Below are 24,808 nucleotides of genomic sequence, written 5' to 3'. Positions count from 1 at the left end.
AAACAGAGTCATCATGGAGGATTAGCTTCATGTGTTTTGAACCGGAGTTACAGCAGTTCTGAAACTTTTACAAAGACACACATCAGTGTTTCTGTTACCGAAACACCCAGGATTAAAACCGGCGACAAGAACACTTATTTCAGTGTCTGGTTCTGCGCTGGGCCTTGATGATGCACAGAGCCTCCGGAGAAAGCTAATGCTAAGCTAAACCTCGAGTCATCACGTGAAACGAGAAATATGCACACATAAAGTCAATAAAACCACCACACACATAAAGAACCGTTTAACAATGATCACACACGGAGCCAGGCTTGTTGATTTGGAAGTTTATTGCTCACATTTCATCTACAATGGGTCATAGCCGAGTGGCTTTCTCCCGGAGCTAACAAGCTAGCCACGACAAGCTAACGGGAAAATTCACTGAATACAAGCAGCATATTATGCATTGAAAACGTCACTAAAACAGGCAACTGCTTGAAGCAGCCTTTATGATGATCACACACGGAGCCTGGCTTGTTGATTGTGTAGTTTATTGCTCACATTTCATCTACAGTGAGTCGTAGCCGAGTGGCTTTCTCCCGGAGCTAACAAGCTAGCCACGACAAGCTAACGGGAAAATTCACTGAATACAAGCAGCATATTATGCATTGAAAACGTCACTAAACAGGCAACTGCTTGAAGCAGCCTTTATGATGATCACACACGGAGCCGGGCTTGTTGATTGTGTAGTTTATTGCTCACATTTCATCTACAGTGAGTCGTAGCCGAGTGGTTTTCTCCCGGAGCTAAGGCACTATTAGCCGCGACAAGCTAACAACCTTCACCTTCACAACATTCATTGGAAACAGGCAGCATATTATGCACAAATAACGTCAATAAAGCCGGCAACTACTCGAAGCAGCCTTTACGATGATCACACAATGAGCCTGGCTTTACACATTTGTGGTTTATTGCAGACTTTTCATCAACAATGAGCTGTAGTCGATTATAACAAGCTAACGGGTAACCTCGAAAAACCATTGTCCACCTGCACAGATAATGTCCGTCTTTGAATCGTATGGGCTCCTGCAGATCCTGGTGTCGTCCATGGGGGTATAGTTAGAGATCCATAGGGCATGGCAGATGCAAAGAGAGAGCCTCCAAACAGCAGTTATTTTTCAGGCAAGAGCCCCTTCCAAGCGTCCGGTGTGGAAGGTTCGTCTCCAAATCATATCCTGTGTGGCCATTGTTCACAAAGTGATAAACAGTAGCTCCTTTCCAACAATAAAAAATAAAATGCACCGATCGTAGTTTCAATACTGTTGAGACAAGCGGAGTGTTGTTGTGATGCTACAGACAGCGTGTGGAGGGGGCGTGTCGGAAAGGGTCAGAGGTTCTTAAAGAGACAGAGGCCTATTTCAAGTCATTTGCTAACGCCATTTTGAAAGAGCAATTTTATACAAGGCAGTTATTCTAATTTACTGCATTTACAGACAAACAGAAGGTTTGGTCATCATTGTAGTGTGCTATAGACTGGTGCTATGTGGCTGAAAAAAGCATAATACCCACTCTTTAAAGTGCAACTAAACGGGCGTGGAAGAGCCTTTCCCCACCCACAAACAAAAGTCAAAAAGTGCTGAGAAAGGGGTGGTCTCGGAGGCTTTGGGGGAGGCGAGGGGGGTGGATGTGTGGGCGGGGTCTGCTCTGTTGACAGTCTCAGACCAAGCCGATCTGACAGGACTAATGATTGTTTTGCTAAATAAAATACAAAATATAGTAAGGGCAACCTCATTTTAGTTAGCTTATAGTTTTAATCAGCATATAACTGGAAAAATATTTTGTTGCTAAAAATTGTATCGTGAGAAACAACACCCTCTGCTGGTGAAAAAGCTTACGGCACCTGGTATTCCCAGGCGGTCTCCCATCCAAGTACTAACCAAGCCCGACCCTGCTTAGCTTCCGAGATCGGACGAGATCGGGCGTGTTCAGAGTGGTGTGGCCGTAAACGAAGGTCTAACTGCGCTGGGCTTTTTTTATACCTTTGTCAAGTTAGCCCCCACTGTCAACCGTAAAACATTTATGCTGGTGGGGGGGGGGATGTTATAAGATATCGATAAGACCTTTTGAGTTGTATTCATGCAGTTTGTTGGCATCGTGGGTCTAGCAGCACAAACGCATCCGGGTCTCGACTTAGAACTTAAATACCTGAGTAAAGGAAACCCATTTAACCTCTTTCCCTCCACCTGAACCAAGCGTATTGTCTCCAGTTTGGCTTTACCCAAATCTAAGCACTTCTCGACTGGAGAGCAACAGTGTAATGCCTCATTTGAAAGACCTAGAAAACTGATCCAAACTTTTTGGTTTGTTTTGTCGTTTTCTGTTTTGTTTTTTTTGCGTTTTCATCATGTTTTTGTTTCTTTTTCCTAGTTTTTTGCTGCTTTTACGTCACTCTTTTGTCCCTTTTTAGTGGCGTCAAAATAGCGACAAAACTTATGAACATATCGAGGATGCAAAATGTAAAAAAGTGACATAAAACTGACAAAAAAGTAACAAAAGTGACAAAAAAGAGATTGAAAAAAGAGAAAAAAAAGTGACGGCAACAGCGTGAGAAAAAATATCAGTTTTGTGGGTCTTAGCTTTCAAATGAGGCGTTAGACTGGCCTACAGCTACAGAGGAGAGAATGCATTCAGTTTAGGCGGGTGGTAAGAGGTTAAAGTAGAACTATGAGGGTATTTCTTCACACCATTTATAAATTATTACAAATATAAATTAACCTCTTACCACCCGGCTAAACCGAATGCATGCTGCCCTCTTTGGCTAGGCCCACAAAATTGATATTTCTCCTCGTGTTGTTGCTGTGTTGTGTCACCTTTTTTTTTTTTTTTTAATTTTTGTCACATCTTTGATGAATTTTTGTCACTTTTTGGTAGATTTTTTGTCACATTATTTTCAAATTTTTGTCACATTTTTGTTGAGTTTTTGGCACATTTTTGTCACATTTTTGTCGCATTTTTGTTGAGTTTTTTGTCATTTTTTTGTTGAGTTTTTCTCATATTTTTTTCTCCACGTTTTTGGTCACTTGTTGGTTGACTTTTTGTCACTTTTTGGTTGATTTTTTGTCACTTTTTGGTTGATTTTTTGTCACATTATTTTCAAATTTTTGTTGAGTTTTTGTCATTTTTTGTCACATTTTTGTTGAGTTTTTATCACATTTTTGTTGAGTTTTTTTCAAATTTTTGTCACATTTTTGTCATATTTTTTTTTGAGTTTTTGTCATTTTTTTGTTGAGTTTTTGTCACATTTTTGTCACATTTTTGTCGCATTTTTGTTGAGTTTTTGTCACATTTTTTTCAATTTTTTGTCACATTTTTTTTGAGTTTTTGTCACATTTTTTTCAAATTTTGGTCGCATTTTTTTGAGTTTTTTGTCATTTTTTTGTTGAGTTTTTCTCACATTTTTGGTCACTTGTTGGTTGACTTTTTGTCACATCTTTTTTTTTAATTTTTGTTACTTTTTGTTGAATTTTTGTCAAATATTTCTTCAGTTTTTGTCATTTTTTTGTTGCGTTTACATCCATGTTTTCTTCTCACTTTCTGTTGCTGTTTTGGTGCTTTTTCCCAAGAAGCTTTTTGATTAGGGTAAAGCCAAACTGGAGAAAATGTGCTCGGTTCAGGTGGGAGTTAGTAGGTTAATAAAGAAGTTATTCATTAGCGCAACACCAGGCGCGCGCCCGTCGCTTCCTCCTCGTGGCGCGCTCCCGTGGCTGTCACACACACACATCCACACATTCCTCTCCGCCTCACATGCTCTCTCTCTCCGCGGTATAAAAGCGCCCCTCTCTCATCATGTCGAACACATCCCCGGACAAACGCCGAAAAATGGAGACTGCTCTCAACCAGCTCAAGCAGTACACCGTGGTCGTGGCGGATACGGGCGATTTTAACGGTAAAACACACGGAATTTCCACCGGCTAATGCTACCAGGCTAACATGCTAACCGTCCGGGAAGCGCGGGGCGATCCCGCCGCTAACGTCAATGACCGCCGGGGCAATAAAACGTAAGCGTGTACCCAGAGCTAGCCTCGGCTCCGCTAGCATGCTAACTTTATGCTAACAAAACTACGAATTGTCCTTGTTTCGTCGCAGCCGTTTGTTGATAAGCTCATAAGCGGATTTCTTGCTATAATTAGCCACTTTTAGCCCCACGTTGTGAAGTGTTATGGCTAAAAATAACGCTGTCACTTTGTTTTGCTGTTAGTTCTTGCTTTATGATGCAGAAATGACAACAGGTTGGTGCAGGAAGTCCCATAATAAAACTATTGACAGCCTCTAAAAGACAATAGGCTGCATTGTGTGTCGTTTCCTCGTATGTGCACATGTGAAACAATAGGAAAAAGGTCAGGTTTGTCAAGAGAAGTGAATGAGGAACACAGTGATGTAGTAATGTGGTTAGTTAGTTTGTAATGTAACCCAGACCGCTCCTCGTGCCTGTGCAAAGTCACGATGACAGGACAGAACCGCCGCTTTTTCTTTTCTTTGCAAACCGATAAATATCCCGTAGACTCACATTCTTACTGACCGTATCTGCAGTGCATGGGATAATGTGTTAGTTTAGTTGGTTTTATTTCAATAGTCTCCATGTGATCTCGCTTCTGGACGTGTTTAACCCCTTAACTCCCACCTGAACCGAGCACGTTTTCTCCTGTTTGGCTTTACCCCCAGTCCAAAAGCTTCTGGAAAAAAGGTGGGAAAATAGAGACAGAACTGAGACGAAAACAATGATGGAAATGTGACAAAAAAGTGAGAAAACTTTGACAAAAAAGTGATGAAAAAATGTGACCAAAAATGACAAAAAATGGTTAAAATAATGACAAAAAATGTGAAAAATATGACCAAAAAATGACACAAAATTGAAAATTAATTTTAAAAAAAGACGAAAAAATTACAAAAAATGTGACACATAACCCTAACCCTTTTTTTCTGAGGAGGAATGTAAATTATTTATAGTTTTTTAGTTCTGTCTTATAGAAATAGTGATTATTAATGAGATAAATATTGTGTCACAAAATATAAATGGCCCTAATAACTGTATTAAAAGGAAAAGAGAGGGGGATATAATATTTGTGCAAGAAACGCATTTAAACAAAATGGAGAAACTTGAGAAACTTGGTAAATTGGCATCAGCCCATGTCTCTGCTTCCTCTTACAGCACAGCAAGAAAAGTGCCTAAATTTTAATGTTTGTTACAACATTTTTTGCTACTGTTTTGTGCCTGTGCTGCTGTAAATGAGCCAAACCAACTTGTTTCGACCTTGGCAGATCTTGCTAATCATCCATCCATCTTCTGTTTTATCCAGCGCCAGCAGTCTCAGCTCAGACACCCAGACTTCCCTATCCACACACATAGGGGATCCCTCCAGCGTGTCCTCCACCACATGGAGGAGCAGCGGCTCTACTCTGAGCTCCTCACCCTGTCGCCCGCCACTTTTATTTATTTATTTATTTATTTGAGCATACATTTTGCTCAAAAGGAGTGGGCTGAAGCAAAAGCTTATGAGCGCCTCCCCCCGACTCAAAATGATAAAACTTTTCATTTCTCACAGTACAATCAATGTAAACAAAACAACAAGGAACAATAGCAAAAAGATGAAGAACTTGTTACCTTTTTGGCACAAACCAAACTCACACCCACTGTTTGTTCAAGAACGGTCTTGTTTCCTGTAAGATCCCTACAAAGCAAGTAACAAAGCGACCGTTCATATATTTCTTTCAGTTTCCAATGCCAAATATCAGCCATACTCACTTGTTTTCATGACATAAGGGCACATTAATACACATATTATACTCCGTGTTCTTGTTGCTCCAATTGTCATTACCAGGCTCAACACAATGTTAATCTATGTGCATTTTCATTGCATTATTCTTATTTATATATATTTTATTATGTACAGTGTATGATGTATCCCCTACATCTTTGCAGTGGAAGCTAATTTTACCGCTTGTGTCCAGGTTCTTGCCCTGTCATGATGATCGTAGGTGAAAATAGGAAGGCGGATTGACCTGGAAAATAAAGAGCTTTACCTTTAGGTTTGATCCTGAGTCATGGATGACAGAGGGACTAAAACAAAGGCTCTGGGTGCAGCACGTTGGATATCAGCAGTTACTCTTGTTACTTTGTTTGTAAAGGCTATCGCTGGATTATACATAGAAAACTGAAGACTGTTCTGAGATACAGTTGTGGACCTCTGGAACACATTCAACTGTAGTACAGATAGGAAGAATGTACTGAAAGCATGCACTGGAAAAGTGTGCCAAACTCTTTTAAAAACAAATATCTACAGCTGCACTGTTTTTGAACTGATTTAATGTATCCTTATGCAAGTGCACACACCAGAGTCTTAATGAACTAGGATACTATATTATTACTGTCTTGTTAAAGGGGTATTTCAGGATTTTTGACATAGGGCCTCATTTCCTAGTTCTCCAGAGTGTTGCTGATTTCTGGAGATATTTTTTTTGTAATTCATGCAGTTCTTATATTTGAAGAGTTTCGTGGCGCTAGGCTAATGCAAGGCTAGCGCATTTCTATGGTATCAGCTAGCCTGCATTAAAAACAGTGTGACCCGCTCCACAGAGCACCTGAGGCAAATCAGGTGAGCTCGAGTTGTGCTTCACTGTCCTTTCCACACTAATGTCCGTGAGATGCACAGGAGACTGGCTTGGTTAACGGTTGAGGCCAAACTAAAGGCCAGTCTCCTCATGTTCATGCACAAAGTTGTGATGGACAAACAGCCCAGTTTTTTGTTCAACAAACTCTTATTCAGCGGGTTTGGTCACAGATATGTGACTCGCCAAGTGACGACAAACTCTTTGGTTGTTCCCAGACCCAAAAGTAACTCAATGAAAAGTTCTGTACAGAGGAGCAAACGCCTGGAACGCGTTTCCTTAATATCAGAAATACTAAGAGTAAACCACACTAAGCTGAAAGTAAAAGGTCAATTAGCTCAGTACATGTGAGCATAGTCACCGTGTGTTATATGTGTCCTATAAGGTTGCATGATTATATGAAATGTGTAACATTCATGTATTCTATTTTAACTGTTTTGTAATTTTATATTGTGTCAGGACCCCAGGAAGACTAGCAACCACTTGTGGGCGCTAATGGGGATCCTAATAAAGAATAAGAATAAAGAAGAATAAGAATAATCACTTATAACACCAGACTAACCATATAAATGTCTGTGTCCATAGAGTAATTTTTGGAATATAAATGACCTTGCATCACATGAATGATCGCATTTTGAGGGACTATTTTCTAGCAGATCACTCCGCCGCTGCGTAGCTTATACAACCACCAAGCTGATGCTGCTCAAATATAAATTATTTTAAATACAAAAGTATTCTATCTCCAGAAATCAGCAACACTCTGGATAACTAGGAAATGAGGCCCTATGTCAAAAATCCTGAAATATCTCTTTAAGAGGAGCGGTTTGTTGCTTTTGCTCCCAAGGCGTCATTCTAAGGTCATTGGAGAACATGCTGCAGTCGTGTAGCTAATACAATAAAGACAGAATGAAATCACTTTGTTTTATCATATGAGAAAGTCGATTACTGTTTGGGGACTTTCAGAGAGCAGTAATGTAAGTCTATTGAATACAGGGGAGGGCCTTATTAGATATGAACTTCCTCCTACTCCCTTCGAGCAGCAGATATTCCTGCTGTTTTGCATCTTTTTATGTCACTCAAATAAACTAAACTAATCCGTGATGCGGTTGAACAGGACTGTCAGCTTGAAACAAAATAACTTGAGGTGAGGATGTACATTTATATTGGAGGTGTATATGCAGTTTTTGTGTTTCCTTGATGTCCTCAGACCTTGCACAAAGACTTGCCTGCTGTTCGTGGGTCATTACAACATTGTAAAAAAACACCAAGTCTTGCACAACTGCTGTTTTGTCACCTTAACCTCTGCTCTGACTCCTGCCTGATTGAAAATTCAATCAACACGTCCTTTGACAAACAAGAGGAGCTTCTCAAGAGCCAAAGTGATGCAGCAGTAATTCAAGCCTTTACATTTACAATTTAATCAAGTCTTAAAGATCCAGTTTCAGTTCATTCATGTTCAAATATTGGGTCACATTCAATTAAAGATGTCCAGGAGCGTTAAGTAAGAGCAGCTAAACTATCACATGTTTGTATCATTTGTGAAAAATCCTATTGGGAATTGGGAATATTGGGAAAGGTCTCAAAATCACTCTTTTTGCAACACTTTTTGACAGGGGTTAAAGGGATATTTCAGGATTTTTGACATAGGGCCTCATTTCCTAGTCTTCCAGAGTGTTGTTGATTCATGCAGTCCTTTTTATATTTGAAGAGTTTAGTGGTGCTAGTGCTAGGCTAGTGCATGTCTATGGTAACTAGTAGCCTGCATTAAAAACCTCTTCAAAATCATGGGCTCGCCCTCCAAACGTCGCCATATCTGATTTGTACAAAGCTCCTTTGTGAATCCCACGTGTAGCAGTGTTAATTTCATCGACTAAAATATTTAGTCTTAATTTTAGTCAAAGTGGTATTTTTGACGACTAAAATTGGACTAAAACTAAATTAAACGTTTCTCATGAGACTAAAACTATGACTAAAATGTCCAGATATTTTAGTCGGCTAAAATGAGACTAAATAAAAATGAAAGGGAGAGACTAAAATCATCCAAACTTTTATTGATCAGTTCTTAGCTTTGTTCATGTGGAGCAGCTCCATGAAGCAGAGGAACAAGATTAAAGCAGTACTAAGTAACTCTTCCCCCTAGAGGCCATAAACGCAACTGCAGGTGTCGTAGCAAGTTACGACTTTTTAACTTATTAATTGTCTTGGAGAGTAAATACTACGCTGACGGGAAAGGCGAAGGGAGAGAGGGTTACTGTGCATCCAATTATACAATGGAAATATTTTTTTTCACTCAAACCTGGCTGTAAATACTGTTTAAAGTGACGTTAGCCCGCAGCTAGCTTTGCCCGTTAGCCTGTTAGCTTCTTCTTCGTGATTCCATTAGTGTGTATTGGTGGCTCCGGTCCGGTGGCAGTCAAGTTGCAACCATGGTTTTCTGGCCAGAGGCACCAGGGGGAGATGAAAGACCCTCCAATCATCCCATTAACACTTGTATTACGGGAAGGATTTATTAAGGTAAACACGTTACTTAGTATTGCTTTAATTATGATTATAATGAATATTGTAAAGGCAAAGTCGACTAAATTCGTCTTAAATTTAGTCGACTAAATTTACTTGCAATTTTAGTCGACTAAAACTAGACTAAAATTGAAGATATTTTTTTGACTAAAACTAGACTAAAATCGAATGACATTTTCGTCAAAAGACTAAGACTAAAACTAAATTAAAACATGTCAAAATTAACCCTGACGTGTAGTAATGCGGCCGCAGGTAAACAAACTACTGTAGATCCGGTAACCGAGCAGATCACTCCAACCAGGAAGCTGATGCTGCTCAAATATAACTTCTTTTAAATGCAAAATAGTTATATTTAAAACAATATTCAGTCGACACAGACATTTATATGGGTCGTCTGGTGTTATAAGTGATTTACCTCAGGTGCTCTGTGCCTGAGTCAGACTGTTTTTAATACAGGCTACTAGTTACCATAGACATGCACTAGCCTAGCACCACGAGACTCTTCAAATATAAATACTTGCATGAATAATTAAATAACATATCCCCAGAAATTAACAACACTCTGGATGACTAGGAAATGAGAGTCTATGTCAAAATCCAGAAAAATCCCTTCAAGAGCTTAACTAAAATGGCAGGACAGAGCTATGTCCAGCAGGGGGAGTGCTTGTTCTACTAGTGAAGACTCCTGTTCTTATTGCAGTGTTTACTCTCTTTACACTGATTTAAACCATTGGAATATTGATGATTTCCTAGCAGAGCTTAACTTTGCTGCTCTTTATCAACTCATAAAAGTCCGACGTTGCTTTTTGGTGATTTATTACGACTTTGAAATGATGAAGCTCACGAAGTAACTGTCGGTCTGATGCTTCAGGTGTGTCACGCGCCTATAGGTCTAACAATAGGTTGGTTTAAGTGTCATGTACGTCAGCTCTCGGCTAATATGCAAATTCTATTGTGCAACGGATAAGGGAACAAGTCTTTCTCGCTATAGCGTGTATATGGTTTGAAAGAACAAGAAATGGTGTTCACTTTTGGAGTAGTCTGGTGTAATTTGGTGAAAAAGGTTCCATTTCTTCAGCCACACAGGCACTTAGAACCAATAGTACAAGCACACGTTTGCTTTTTATCTTTGTGGAAACCCTTAAAAACAGTAAGTGGTAAAAGGTTGGATTTTGAAATAACCATTGTTGGAACACATTTTAGAACTATGCTGTATTTAACCTCTTAACTCCCGCCTGAACCGAGAGGATCTTTTTCCTCACGTCATCAGATTTTTTTTTTCTATTTTTTTGTTGGCTATTCAACTCATTTTTGTAACTTTTTTGTCATTTTTTCGTCAATTTTTTTTATCACACTTGTGTCACATTTTTTGTCATTTTTTGTCAAATTTTTATCACATTTTTGTCAAATTTTTTTGTCATTTTTTGTCAAATTTTTATACATTTTTTTGTCCTTTTTTTCGTCAATTTTTTTATCACACTTGTGTCACATTTTGTCACATTTTTGTCCTTTTTTTCTGTCATTTTTTGTCATTTTTATCACATTTTTGTCACATTTTTGTCATTTTTTTGGTCACATTTTTGTCATTTTTTGTCACATTTTTATCACATTTTTGTCACATTTTTGTCATTTTTTGGTCACATTTTTGTCATTTTTTGTCACATTTTTATCACATTTTTGTCATTTTTTGTCAAATTTTGTCAATTTTTTATCACATTTTTTGTCACATTTTGTTCATTTTTTGTCAATTTTTTTTTATAAATTTCTTGTCCTTTTTTTCGTCCATTTTTTTATCACACTTGTCACATTTTTGTCATTTTTTTGGTCACATTTTTGTCATTTTTTGTCACATTTTTATCACATTTTTGTCACATTTTTGTCATTTTTTGTCACATTTTTATCACATTTTTGTCATTTTTTGTCACATTTTTGTCACATTTTTGTCATTGTCACATTTTTGTCACATTTTTGTCATTTTTTGGTCACATTTTTGTCATTTTTTGTCACATTTTGTTCATTTTTTGTCAATTTTTTTATAAATTTCTTGTCCTTTTTTTCGTCACTTTTTTATCACACTTGTGTCACATTTTTGTCATTTTTTGTCACATTTTTGTCATTTTTCCGTCAATTTCTTGTCACATTTTTGCCACTTTTTGATCAATTTTTCATCACTTTGTCAATGTTTTCTCACTTTTTTGTCACATTTCCATCTCAGTTTTGTTGCTATTTTCACAGCTTTTTTTCCAGAAGCTTTTGGACTGGGGTAAAGCCAAACTGGAGAAAATGTGCTCGGTTCAGGTGGGAGTTAAGGCGTTAAGAGATCAAAAGTGTTTTATTCTCTGTTAAATCTTTAATCCAATAGTGATTTAACTTGCTCTACTGGATCTCATCGCCTCAAGTCGATCATTACTTTGATTTATGTGTCATGTTGTGCCTTTGTTTTCATTTTGCCGTAGAAATTCCACTAGTAACGACATCTGAGGATTATGTTTTAAAGGATTTCCTCCTGTTTTGCAGCTATTGAAGAGTACAAGCCCCAGGATGCCACGACCAACCCCTCTCTCATCCTGGCTGCTGCCAAGATGCCGGCCTACCAGGCGCTGGTGGACCAGGCCATTAAATATGGCATCTCCAAAGGCGGGTTAGTTCAGCAATAAAACTCTTTCCTTTTTTTCCTTTTTAAAATCTTGAATCTTGAAACCACATGTGAGCTACTGTGCTGATCACAAAGGAGACGACAGCAACTAAGACGTGTGTGATTGAAATGATGTATGTGAATAGAGTTTGAGGATCTTGCCCTTGTGTAATCACAGAAAATGAAGGATTTCTTTGTCTTCCAATCAAAGCACTGACTTTGATGTTATTCCTTGTCTTTGTGCAGGAGTGAGGAAGAGCAGATAGCCAACACTATGGACAAACTCTTTGTCAGCTTTGGCCTTGAGATTCTCAAAAAAGTCCCCGGCAGGGTCTCGACAGAGGTGGACGCCAGGTTGGTTCCCACGACTCTTCTAATTAAATGGTTTGGATTGAAATGGACATAATCATTTAACTGTGTGCGTGTCTCGTATAATCAGGTTGTCTTTTCATAAAGAGGAGATGGTTGCCAAGGCCCTGAAGCTCATAGCTTTGTACGAAGAGGCTGGCATCAGCAAAGAGCGAGTTCTCATCAAGCTGTCATCGACATGGGAAGGAATCCAGGCCGGCAAGTACGTATCAGCACAACGGAGAGTTTGACCTCCGTCTGTTTCAATCACAGTGGGACATTCAGTACAACGTACAGAATATTCTAGGTTAGTCTTTCTCCAACTGTGGCCTCCTCTTGGTGATGCGCCGAGGAGTCAAGGCTTTTCTACTTTCCAGTTGTCTTTTATGTTCATGTTTTGAGCCGATGCTGCTCAGTTTGAGCATCTACGCACAAGTGTATGAACCAGGGAAGAGGAGAGAGAAGAACATCGGAGCGCCGGCAGGACACTGTCTGAAACAGTTTAGCAATATTTGTTCCTGCCTGTATTGTGATTGCATTTCGATTTTCGCGATTTGTATTTTGATACATCTAAATGCATAAACGATGAGTAAAGTCATGTTACTTTTAGACATATTCTTGCTCAAATTGCCCCACATTAGAACAACAAGCAATAATCTACTTTCAAAGATATTAGGTTTTACGTCGACATCTCCCTCTTTTGGAGGAGTTCGGTTTCAGCCTTTCCCCGACATTCAAAGAACCTCTGGAGGACACAGTAAAGGGATGAAACCTGACCTTTTATCTGTTGCAGCTGAACTTGAGGTCGTAAGGTTCGACCATTATGATTGTTGAAACGCTCTCACTCAAATGCCAGAGACAGAAGAATAACATAAAACCTCAGCTTCTAAAGGTTTGGTTATTACTATCCTGGTTAAATAAAGGTCAATAAATAAATTACTAGGGCTGGGACGATCCACTTCTGACCACGATCCGATACATATTACGATACTCGGGCTGATCCGATGCGTATTGCGATTCAATATGATTTGTAATATGTTAACATTAAAATGTATAAAAAATGTGTCTAAAGTTTATAAACCCAATGCCTTTTGACAGTTATTGAAGTGTTAAGATCGAAAAGTGAATTAGCACAAAATGTGACTAAATGCTGATACTGGAAAACAAAGGAGTGCAGGATAAAAATGCCTCCAAACACAAGTATTGAAAGTATTGATACTTGGTATTGCAGCACAAAATATTGCGATCCGATATTTTGTCCCAGCCCTAGTTATTACAGTTGTCAAAACCTCGATTGTGATTCGATAAACCGTGCAGCTTCGAATTCCTTTTTCATGAAAACTCCTAAATATTGATCATGAATTGAATAAGCTGCAACACATAAACACGAGGCAGCCGAATCAAGTTAGTTTTTTTTGTGGCTGTAATGGCGGCTCTTCTCGACGGTAAACCAGGCGTTGTGCATGACTTGATAACAAAGCTGTTTTCTGCTCTGGCACGCACAGCTCGACAATAACCTCTGTAGCTAAGTGAGTTTAGCTGAACCCTGTGACCTGCTTTGTCTGTTGGCATGCTGGATAATGGAAATCAAACACACTGAGCGTAGAGGCCGATGGCGTTACAAAGTGAGGTCATGTGACACAGGATGATGAGACTGTGTCGGCACCTGCACATCGAACGGTGCGAGCAGAGCCTGGACTAGACTCACACGAGCCTGGAGTCACTTCAGACACATGCAGCAGACGCGTGTTTCTCTTTATGCAAATGCTAGTGGACCATGTGCTGTCTGATATTTGCCGTTATGTTAAGAATGTGAAGTCACATTCAGTCAGTGGGCAAAACTCCCCAAAGCACATTTCAGACACTCCCTCGCTGTGAGTCCCAAAGTCTGCACTCTGCACACACTCTACTGTGTTTTTAGGCTCTGCTGGCTTTTATTTTTCACATTTCAGTATTGCACGTGATGTGGCCGGGACTCTGGCTCTTCTCACTTGTCTTTTCTCGGCCAATGATGCAGTGTTTGCAGACCAGGAGCTTGGCTGGTTCTTTGCCTCACCTCACTCTTGTGTCCACACTGCAAAAAGTAATCTTGAAATAAGTATTTTATAGTGGTGGGACTCGATAAAACATTTTTAATCAAGTTAATTATGGCCTTTGTTATTAATTAATCGCAATTAATCCCATTTAAGCATCATTTATTTAGGGGTTGTATTTATTTTTTAGAGGTATGTTTTAGATGCTGCTTGGTATTTTCCTGCATTTGAACTCATCTGAAGTGGAGATGTGAGGCCTGTGTGAACATTTCAAACACGTTTTGGAGAATTATCTTTTTAAATAGGTTTATGTCGGCGCTTAACTGTGTGAATAAACAACTTTGATGTGTTTGTGCCTAAGCAACGTCTGTAGGTGTCGAAAGTTAAGTGCGATTAATTTCGATTCATATTTTTAATCGCACTAAACCTTATGTAATTAATTAATCGTATTTAATCAAAAAAGTCCCTGCCCTAGTATTTTAGTTCTTAGGGCAATATATTTACACTTAAACTGTTCTAGTTCTCGTATCTTATTTCAAGTAAATTGAGATTTGTCATCTAATTTCGAGTGCAGGTATTTCTTTTATCTTAAGTGTAAATATCTTGCCCTATGGACAGATTTCTCGACGTTATTTCAAGATTACTTTTTGCAGTGAGTCGCATTTGATTCCAAATTTGAGTTACAGTGTTATAGTTTTTGTTTAAGTGTATTGTATTACAATCATTTGTAGCCTTAGTACATTTCAGGAAGCGAGGGGTGAAGTCAGTTTTGGTTCAGCAGAATAAAGGATGTGGGCGTATGACAAAAATTGATGCGAAGCTAATATCAAAATGTCCAAATATACTTCGTTCTTGCAAAGTCGGTGCTTCGTACATTACATCTGAGACTTGCATAGACGCCGTAGCACAGTCTTTAAACTTTTGAACTGATTTGCTGCCGGTCTCTCTGCAACGTACATGCTAAGAAAATGAAACATTCTTTACTATATTCAAGATTCAACATTTTTTATTTGCTTTGAACATATATTTCTCTCATCCTCATCAGAGATGCTCAAGAAGAGACGGCATGTTAGGAACTTGTGGAGACAAAAATGCACGACACATACTTGAAATGTTTGAAGCACAATCATTTGTAGCCTGCGTTTGTCGACACGTGTGGGCTTTGCCTAATTTAATTTCTAGTTTAAGGTTACTTTATTTGATCCCGATTTGATTTGCCATAAGACCAGATACAACATTCCCTCTCACACAAACACCAGTACATGACTCCAGTAAAGGTGAAGGTCAAATAATTGTCAAGCTTCTACTGATCAAAATAAAAATCATGAGATTAAGGCCACAGTCACCACTTAAAATGCAATCCCATAATGAGAATAATAAATACTGTTAAAATAAAAAGGCATCAGAAACTGTTTCTCATTCAGCAGAGTCACAGCAACCGGGACAAAGCTATTTTTGTACCTATTAGTATTAAAATCCTCCATCCAGAGGGCAGAGGCTCAAAGAGGGAGTTCAGGGGGTGTTTGTCAGCAGGTAAAATTGAGGAGGCGATCCTCAGCTCCTGTTGCACCAAGCAGACAACCTTCTTAAAAAGTCTAATTAACCTCTGACATATACACAAATCCGAAAGTTGCCAGTTTAGAATGATAACTTTGAAAGCTCACTCTTGTTGGACGTGTGTGTTGCAGAGAGCTGGAGGAGAAGCACGGCATCCACTGTAACATGACGCTGCTGTTCTCGTTCGCTCAGGCGGTGGCCTGCGCCGAGGCCAACGTCACGCTCATCTCCCCGTTCGTGGGCCGCATCCTCGACTGGCACAAGGAGAACACAGACCGCAAGAGCTACGAGCCGCACGAAGACCCAGGTGAGGCCGCCCCCCATGAACACATGACACGAGCAGGGGCGGACTGGCCATGTGTCCATTCTGGAAGAGCACAGAAGGGCCACTGGCTCTAGGGCCACCGGTCCCGCCTCAACCGAGCTTTACCCAAATGTAAAAGCTGAAAAGAAAAGCATAAAAATAGCGAGAAAAAGAGGATGAAGCAAAACAAAAATGTGCTGGAAAAGCAACAAAAAGTGACAAAAAATGTGATGTAAAGTCAACAAAAACATAAGAAAAACACGGACAAAAAAACTACAAAAACATGAGAAAAACACTGACAAAAAAACTACAAAAACGTGACAAAAAAACTTCAAAAACATGAGAAAAACACGGACAAAAAAACTACAAAAACGTGGGAAAAACACTGACAAAAAAACTACAAAAACGTGAGAAAAACACTGACAAAAAACTACAAAAACGTGAGAAAAACATGGACAAAAAACTACAAAAACGTGAGAAAAACACTGACAAAAAACTACAAAAACGTGAGAAAAACACAGACAAAAAACTACAAAAACGTGAGAAAAACACTGACAAAAAAAACTACAAAAACGTGAGAAAAACACGGACAAAAAAAAATACAAAAACGTGAGAAAAACACAAACAAATGATAGAAAAAATAATGGAAAAAAAACAACAAAAATATGACAAAAATTAAGTGACTAAAAAAGTGACTAAAAGTTACCATCACTTTTGTAGGTCTTAGCTTTCCTTTGCTCTCCATTTGGGTAAAAAAAAACATGAATCTAAAAGGAATTCCGTGGAGTATGGTGCACCACAAGGTTCAATTTTGGGACCATTATTATTTATATTAATGATTTTGCTTCTGTTTCTACGACCACCTTTCCCGTTCTTTTTGCTGATGATACCAATAAAAAAAATAAAAAAAACGTCGACCTGGAGAAAATGCTCTCGGCTAAGGCAGGTGGTAAGCGGTTAAAATATGTATTTGTGGAAGTGCACAATTACGCTAATTTGGGCCAGGCTGGTCAGAGTCCAGGGCTGTTTTTCAGTCCCAGTCCGCCCCTGGACATGAGCCACAGGATGGAAACACAAACTCTGGGGCTCCCTGTGCCCTTTTACACGAGCCTCTGCAGTTCTGGTGATTTGGGACGTGTTGTTTGTGGCCATGTGTCTCGCTGACTGTGCAGGACCCAGCGTGAGTTATAGACGTGTGGTTGATTTTGGAGAAGCCCCTCAATGTGGAAAGACCCGTCTGGCAGCAGTCCACACTCCACACGCTCACCGCCTTTCTTTTACTGAAGAAAGTCTCAATGTGTTCAGAGATTCATGTGTCACCCAATCCTGCATTTCGTGCTGGGACCTCAGTCCTACCCAAGAGTTTTATTTGGACTCACCCTTTTCACAGTCTGAAGTTTAGCTCGCTTTATCCTTTCACATGGGTGTGCATAACCTGTGCCTGATGCATCTCCACAGTCAGCAGATCGGGATGAATGAAAAGTTATTAGGATCGCATGATATTGGGGAATAGACGTGTTATATTTGATACAGGTCTGCAATGTAGTTATAATGATATACTGCGATAATACCACACCTTTTCTACATTAAATAACACTAAATCTGCCCCAAACAAGGCTAAATTGAACTAACTTGGGAAAATATAACATCATCTGAACTTTTGCATGGTTTATAAGTTCCATGCTGTTTTGTTTTAGCTTGAGTTTGCAAAAATGTGTCGCTCTGTTAGATGGAAGAGATTTTGCGCCATATTGTGGCTTCTTACGATACGGATATTGCATCATCTAACATTGCCATACAATACTTTTTTGCAATGTGTATGTTGTATGTTGCAGCCCTATTATTTAGACACTTTTTACACTTGAGCAGGTCATTATTGCAGGTCATTAACGTCTTTTTCAGCCCGACCTGGCCTACACTAGTTTGGAGGGGTGCTCAACATTAAACAGTTTCTCCCTATGATTTCAATACTTCAGTCCATTTTTTGATATACCTACATATAAAAGTGTAACATTATCCCAGTCTCCTGCTGCTCCAGCTTAGCACACACTGGAGTCACTAGTTCATCTCTCTGTTAGGACCCCAGGAAGACTAGCTGGATGTAAAGCACAGCTAATCGGGATCCTAATAATAAACTAAACTAGTTTCCAGTCGCAGTGAGTCGCCCTGAATCGTTAAGTGTTGGAGACTGAGTCGCAGAGAATCGTTCTTGTAGTGTGGGCACAACGACTGCACTGTTCTGGCGTCCGAGTTGCATCAAAATGTTTGAATTTAAGCCCGATTTTAGGGCGTACAGGAGAAGCGTGAGTGGTTCTACCCTGCCAATTTAGTGGTACTTTACTGTGTATGGTTTTCGGATGTGACTCATGTTTGTTTTGCATACATTGAGCTGATGTCATGCTGTGAGCTGTAGACATTCATTTCTCCAACAGGTCTGACTTCCTCTGTAAAAACAACGGCTGTTCTTGTCAGTCCAGCACACAAACATTTTACTTATAGTTACCTTTAGCAAATTTGACCTCATTCCTTCCTTTTTATTTTCATTTTAAACAGGACTAGACTGCCTGCTTCCTCTTAAACCAGGGGGGCCCAAACTTTTTGTCTCCGAGGGCCAAAATTAAAAAGTGCCTGTGAGTCGCGGGCCAAACACTGCGATGTCAAGCACGAAAAACACATAACTGCAAATTATAAAGTTACTTTATTTTATTCACTTTTTTTTTCTATAGCCTACATTTGCATTTGATTCTATCTATGCAAATAACATGCGATATTAACCTCTTAACTCCCACCTGAACCGAGAGATCTTTTTCCTCACATCAGATTTTTTATCCATCATTTTTTTGTTGGGTATTCAACTCTTTTTTGTGACTTTTTTGTCATTTTTTGGTCCATTTTTTGTCCATTTTTTGTCAAATTTTTGTCAAATTTTTGTCATTTTTTTGTCATTTTTTTGGTCATTTTTTTGTCAATTTTTTATGAACTTTTTCTCACATTTTGGTCATTTTTTGGTCCATTTTTTATCAATTTTTTGTCACATTTTTGTCATTTTTTGGTCCATTTTTTGTCCAATTTTTATCACATATTTGTCACATTTTTGTTATTTTTTCATCACATTTTTGTTAATTTCTTGACATTTTTGTGACATTTTCATCATTGTTTTCGTCTCAGTTTTGTCGCTATTTTCACACCTTTTTTCCAGAAGCTTTTGGACTGGAGAAAATGTGCTCGGTTCAGTTGGGAGTTAAGGGGTTAAAACAAATGGTAACTATGGCAAAAGCCTAGTTTTAGTAAAACAAAATCAACAATTGTAGCAATTTAGTGCAAAAAAAAACACCTGTATCTACAGAACCTCATTCGTTAACTCAAAGAAAATGCCACATTATTAGATTATTTTGAAAGTGTCAGTTCAGCATCAATAAAAGTAATTTTTTTAACCGGTATACAGTGGTTGACGTCAACAACCTTTGCAATAAAAGTTGGAAAACTGTGAAAGTTGCTGCTACAAAGCTCTGTGATTGATAAATACCAAGACACCACAACAGTGTTTCCTTAAAGAGGGGGTATTATGCTTTTTTCAGCCACATAGCACCAGTCTATAGCACACTACAATGATGACGAAACCTTCTGTTGGTCTGTCAATGCAGTAAATTAGAATAACTGCCTTGTATAAAATTACTCTTTCAAAATGGCGGTAGCAAATGACTTGAAATAGGCCTCTGTCTCTTTAAGAACCTCTGACCCTTTCCGACACGCCCCCTCCACACGCTGTCTGTAGTTTCAATACTGTGGAGAAAGTGTTGTGATGCCACAATCGGTGCATTTTATTTTTTATTGTTGGAAAGGAGCTACTGTTTTTCACTTTGTGAACAATGGCCACACAGGATGTGATTTGAAGACGAACCTTCCACACCGGACGCTTGGAAGGGGCTCTTGCGTGAAAAATAACTGCTGTTTGGAGGCTTCTCTTTGTAACTGCCATGCCCTATGGATCTCTAACTATACCCCCATGGACGACACCAGGATCTGCAGGAGCCCATACGATTCAAAGACGGACATTATCTGTGCAGGTGGACAGTGGTTTTTCGAGGTTACCCGTTAGCTTGTTATAATCGACTACTGCTCATTGTTGATGAAAAGTCTGTAATAAACCACAAATGTGTAAAGCCAGGCTCATTGTGTGATCATCGTAAAGGCTGCTTCGAGTAGTTGCTGCTTTATTGACGTTATTTGTGCACAGTATGCTGCCTGTTTTCAATGAATGTTGTGAAGGTGAAGGTTGTTAGCTTGTCGCGGCTAATAGTGCCTTAGCTCCGGGAGAAAACCACTCGGCTACGACTCACTGTAGATGAAATGTGAGCAATAAACTACACAATCAACAAGCCAGGCTCCGTGTGTCATCATCATAAAGGCTGCTCCAAGCAGTTGCCTGTTTTAGTGGCGTTTTTAGTGCATAACATGCTGCTTGTATTCAGTGAATTTTCCCGTTAGCTTGTCGCGGCTAGCTTGTTAGCTCCGGGAGAAAGCCACTCGTCTATGACCCATTGTAGATGAAATGTGAGCAATAAACTTCCAAATCAACAAGCCAGGCTCCGTGTGTGATCATTGTTAAACGGTTCTTTATGTGTGTGGTGGTTTTATTGACTTTATGTGTGCATATTTCTCGTTTCCACGTGATGACTCGAGGTTTAGCTTAGCATTAGCTTTCTCCGGAGGCTCTGGGCATCATCAAGGCCCTAAGACATTCCCAGCGCAGAACCAGCCGCTGAAATAAGCGTTCTTGTCACCGGTTTGAATCCCGGGTGTTTCGGTAACAGAAACACTGATGTGTGTCTTTGTAAAAGTTTCAGAACTGCTGTAAGTCCGGTTCACAACACATGAAGCTAAACCTCCACGATGACTCTGTTTACATCTTAGGGCTAGACACAGCGGGGAGGGGGTTCTGCTGAGGAGCAGTGGTTGGTTACTCGGCTGGTGACGAAAGGTCGGAGGCGTATCCTGGAGGTCGAGGGCGTTCCCTGAAGGAATCAGGCGTTTTATCCCTAAAATGGCCGCCATCAGAGTTTTTACAGACTACTCGAAAATACGTGAATGTGCCAAGGCAACACTTCAGGCATGTTTTTAATGAGGGAATGACATCATAACATGATGTAAAGCTTGAAAAAGTCGATTTTGCATAATACCCCCCCTTTAACTTTGCGAAAGGAGTGAAACAGCGCCCCCAATTTGACGCTGGTGGTCAAAAAGTGTACTGCATCCATATTTACCATGGAGAGTGAAGGGAAGAGAGTTAGTTTTAACCACACGCAAGTAGGTCACTCTGGCGGGCCAACAGAATTGCTTCGCCGGGCCAAATTCGTCCCACGGGCCCCACTTTGGGCACCCCTGTCTTAAACCCTCTGTCTTTGTGTCGTCAGGTGTGATCAGCGTCACAAAGATCTACAACTACTATAAGAAGTTCGGCTACAGCACGGTGGTGATGGGGGCGTCCTTCAGGAACACGGGGGAGGTGAAGGCTCTGGCCGGGTGTGACCTCCTCACCATCTCGCCCAGTCTGTTAGCCGAGCTCAGCAAGGACCACAGCGCCGTGCCGCAGGCGCTCAACGCGAGCAAAGGTAAACGCCAGAGAGACAAATGATCTGCCTCTAAAGAGCTGTGGTGAAATCTATAATGTTGTAGCTTTGTGGTCAGAATTCTGAGCGTGTCGTGTGATGTTCTGCAGCAAAGGCCTGTGACCTGGAGAAGATTCACCTGGACGAGAAGTCTTTCCGCTGGGAGCACAACGAGGACCGCATGGCCGTGGAGAAACTGTCCGACGGCATCCGCAAGTTCGCTGCAGACGCCATCAAGCTGGAGACCATGATTAAAGTATGTCCTTCACAGGTTAAGGTGTAGTTTGGACTGTGGGACTCCCAAAGTGTCATAGATCAAAAGATATTACAGTGTAAATGAGGACGGCCCAGTCCTATCAATCTGCAGCAGGATGTTTGGCTGCAGATTTGATCAAGCCTTGTTTTTAGCCCCTGTGGGGTTGGGGGCTGGATTTATATGGACCTCTCACAGATATCGCCACAAAGCGCTTTAAGGGACAATTTTCATTCACCCCATGGACAGTGTAGCCACAGCTGCCCTTGAGGTAGACAGACAGATCTTCTTTTCCCCAAGAAGATTGTTATGAAGATTATTATAACAGATCAAACAAAATGCAGAAAATACTGTGAATTCCTTTCAAATTCTCACCCCCAAAACCCACCATTAGGTCAAATATGATGAACAACATTGGGATTGGGGAAAGTGCAGCTTCGCTTGACGTGAAAATCAGAAAGTTTGGCCCCTGGACATTTGGGTTTTTGCACTGAATATGGGCAGTACTCTGTTTTTAAAATGTGCTTTATAAATTAACCTTGACCGTGACCTTTGATGAGAAAGAAAATCATTTTCAAAAAGATATTTTGTGGTTCTAAATGATATTGTACTGCCTAATAACAGACTCCATTGCAAATATTCAAATCCTAGTTTTAAGATGGTCTACATCAATATGAACAATAAAACAAGCGGACGAAAGGCTCTCCAGAAGAGGTTACGGATGAGACATTCTAAATATTTAAAAGAATTAACTAAATAAGGGTTTTATGGTCATCTTTTAAAGGAGCTAGATGCAAGTTAGACATTTTTTACAAACTACTGCCACCTCAGGTCACACGTGTAACTGCACCTTCTATATTAAAGGAATAGGCCAGCGTTTTTACATACTGAGATATGTTCTTACCTGAGCTTTGATGAGTTCTTTAGGACCTGTCTGATCTTCACCCGTGCCTTCAGTCACGTAAACACAGCGCAGACGGCGTTAGCATTTAGCCTCTCCCTCTCTCCACTATAGCTCCAAAACAGGTCAAGATAGAAGCTACCAAGCTCCTCCACGTTTTCCCTATTTAAATATGGTTACGTGAAGTGTTCCACTACAAAGTATAATTACACAAAATTAAACAATGTGGATTTTCTAAGCGGATAAAAGGGGGAACTATATTGTAAGGCGTAATAATACCAGGAGTAGTTCGAAATCCGCGCAGTAATCTTCACTTTACTGTGCGGATGCCAAATTACTTAAAACGTGCTTTAAAAGTGGCCAGAGTTGGAGTCTCTCTGACTGATAAAGGGAGACTATTCCGGTACTTGGTGCCTTTTACAGAGAGCACAGTCTGTCCAGAGGAGGTTCTCCTGTGTGGAACCTCACAGTCTCCTCCAGCTGATGCCCAGTTGCCCGTGATCCCACTAACAGACTTTGGTTTGATGAAATCCTGCAATGGAGGCGGAGCAAGTCCATGCAATCCTTTATAAACAAGGCAACCATATTTAAAATGAATGAAGTTATCAAAATTGAGTAAATGATGCTTCTCTAAGACAGTGCAGTGGTGAAAGGAGAACGGTTTCTTGTCCAAGATTTTTATGGCTTTTTTAAAAAGAGACTCTATTGGTTTGAGTGTTGTACCAGCAGCAAGTGACATGTGGTTATCAGTGTTCATTTTGACAACATAGTCTTTTGACTAAAATGTAATGTAATTTTAGTCGAGATTTAGTCGAAAAAAACGTTTGATATTTAGTCTAGTTTTAATCGACTGAAATTGCATGTCAATTTAGTCGACTAAATTTAAGACGAATTTAGTCGATTTTGCATTTGTTGTAATGATTATAATCATGTTTAATCTTGTTCCTCTGCTTCATGGAGCTGCTCCACATGATAAAGCTCAGAGCGGCTCCTATAGCAGAGGATTTACATGATATGAGGCTCTTTCAGACGGTCAGTAGAAGTTTGGATGATTTTAGTCTCTCCCTTTCATTTTTATTTAGTCTTATTTTAGTCGACTAAAATATCTGGACATTTTAGTCATAGTTTTAGTCTCATGAAAAACTTTTAATTTAGTTTCAGTCCAATTTTAGTCGTCAAGAATATCACTTTGACTGAAATTAAGACTAAATATTTTAGTTGACGAAATTAACACTGGTGGTTATACAATACTCTATATGAGACAGAATCTTGGAGTGTAAAAACATTCGGGCCGCATACAGAGACCTAAAGGGTCTTACCAGTTCAGATCTTCAGTGAATATCTGTGAATAAACCTCCAAAGAGCAGTGTGTTCAAGACGGCTTAGAAATCTTAGTTCTTAAAGACTTTTGTAAGGAAGAAAGGTTAAAATTCCCTCAAACTTAACTGAGAGACTGTGAGACTTGCCATATCAGAGATGCCTTATCTCTTGTACTCCACTGGGAAAGCTCTTTTGTTTGCTGTTTGATCTATGCTTTATTCACACTTTCCTTTTTTGTCCGTTTCAGGAGAAAATGCTCAACGCCAAGAACGGACAGTAACGGCGCTCCCGAAGTTCCACTCCCTGAAGGTCCTGAGCAACACTTGACTACTTGATCCTAAAGTTGGACCCGAATGAGATTTTAACCAGATGGCGTATTTTTCTTATGACCAAATCACGATAAACCATTGGGGCCACGTTTCTCTGACTGCAATTAATTGTAATACAGGCATCATTCCATTTGTTGTAAATTCTCCCAGTAAAAAAAATAACTTGCAACTGCGTGTTTGTCTCATGATTGTGTGTTTCGTAGTTGACGCTTTAGGGAGGTGTAGAGTGACACAGGCAGCACAGAAAGCATTCACGTCTATAAGGCCTCGTCTCGCAGGTATGAGTTTGTAGCATGTGCTCTTAGTGGTTTATGAAAACACGACACACTGGACCAGCTCAGTCTGTGTGAAATGTGC

General features: G+C 39.8%; 1 protein-coding gene across 1 annotated transcript; it reads left to right on the top strand.

Annotated features, from left to right (window-relative positions):
* Positions 1–3,808: 3,808 nt before the first annotated feature.
* On the top strand, positions 3,809–24,608 carry taldo1 (transaldolase 1). Its single transcript, XM_079554785.1, has 8 exons — positions 3,809–3,925; positions 11,680–11,803; positions 12,044–12,151; positions 12,237–12,368; positions 15,867–16,042; positions 21,454–21,651; positions 21,759–21,904; positions 24,370–24,608. The coding sequence occupies exons 1-8, from the start codon at positions 3,826–3,828 to the stop codon at positions 24,400–24,402; spliced, it is 1,017 nt and encodes a 338-aa protein (XP_079410911.1). The 5' UTR covers positions 3,809–3,825; the 3' UTR covers positions 24,403–24,608.
* Positions 24,609–24,808: the final 200 nt, after the last annotated feature.

The sequence above is a fragment of the Gobius niger genome (genome assembly GCF_951799975.1).
Source record: "Gobius niger genome assembly, chromosome: 4".
In the NCBI taxonomy this organism is placed as follows: domain Eukaryota; kingdom Metazoa; phylum Chordata; class Actinopteri; order Gobiiformes; family Gobiidae; genus Gobius; species Gobius niger.
This window is presented reverse-complemented; position numbering and strand designations above follow the sequence as displayed.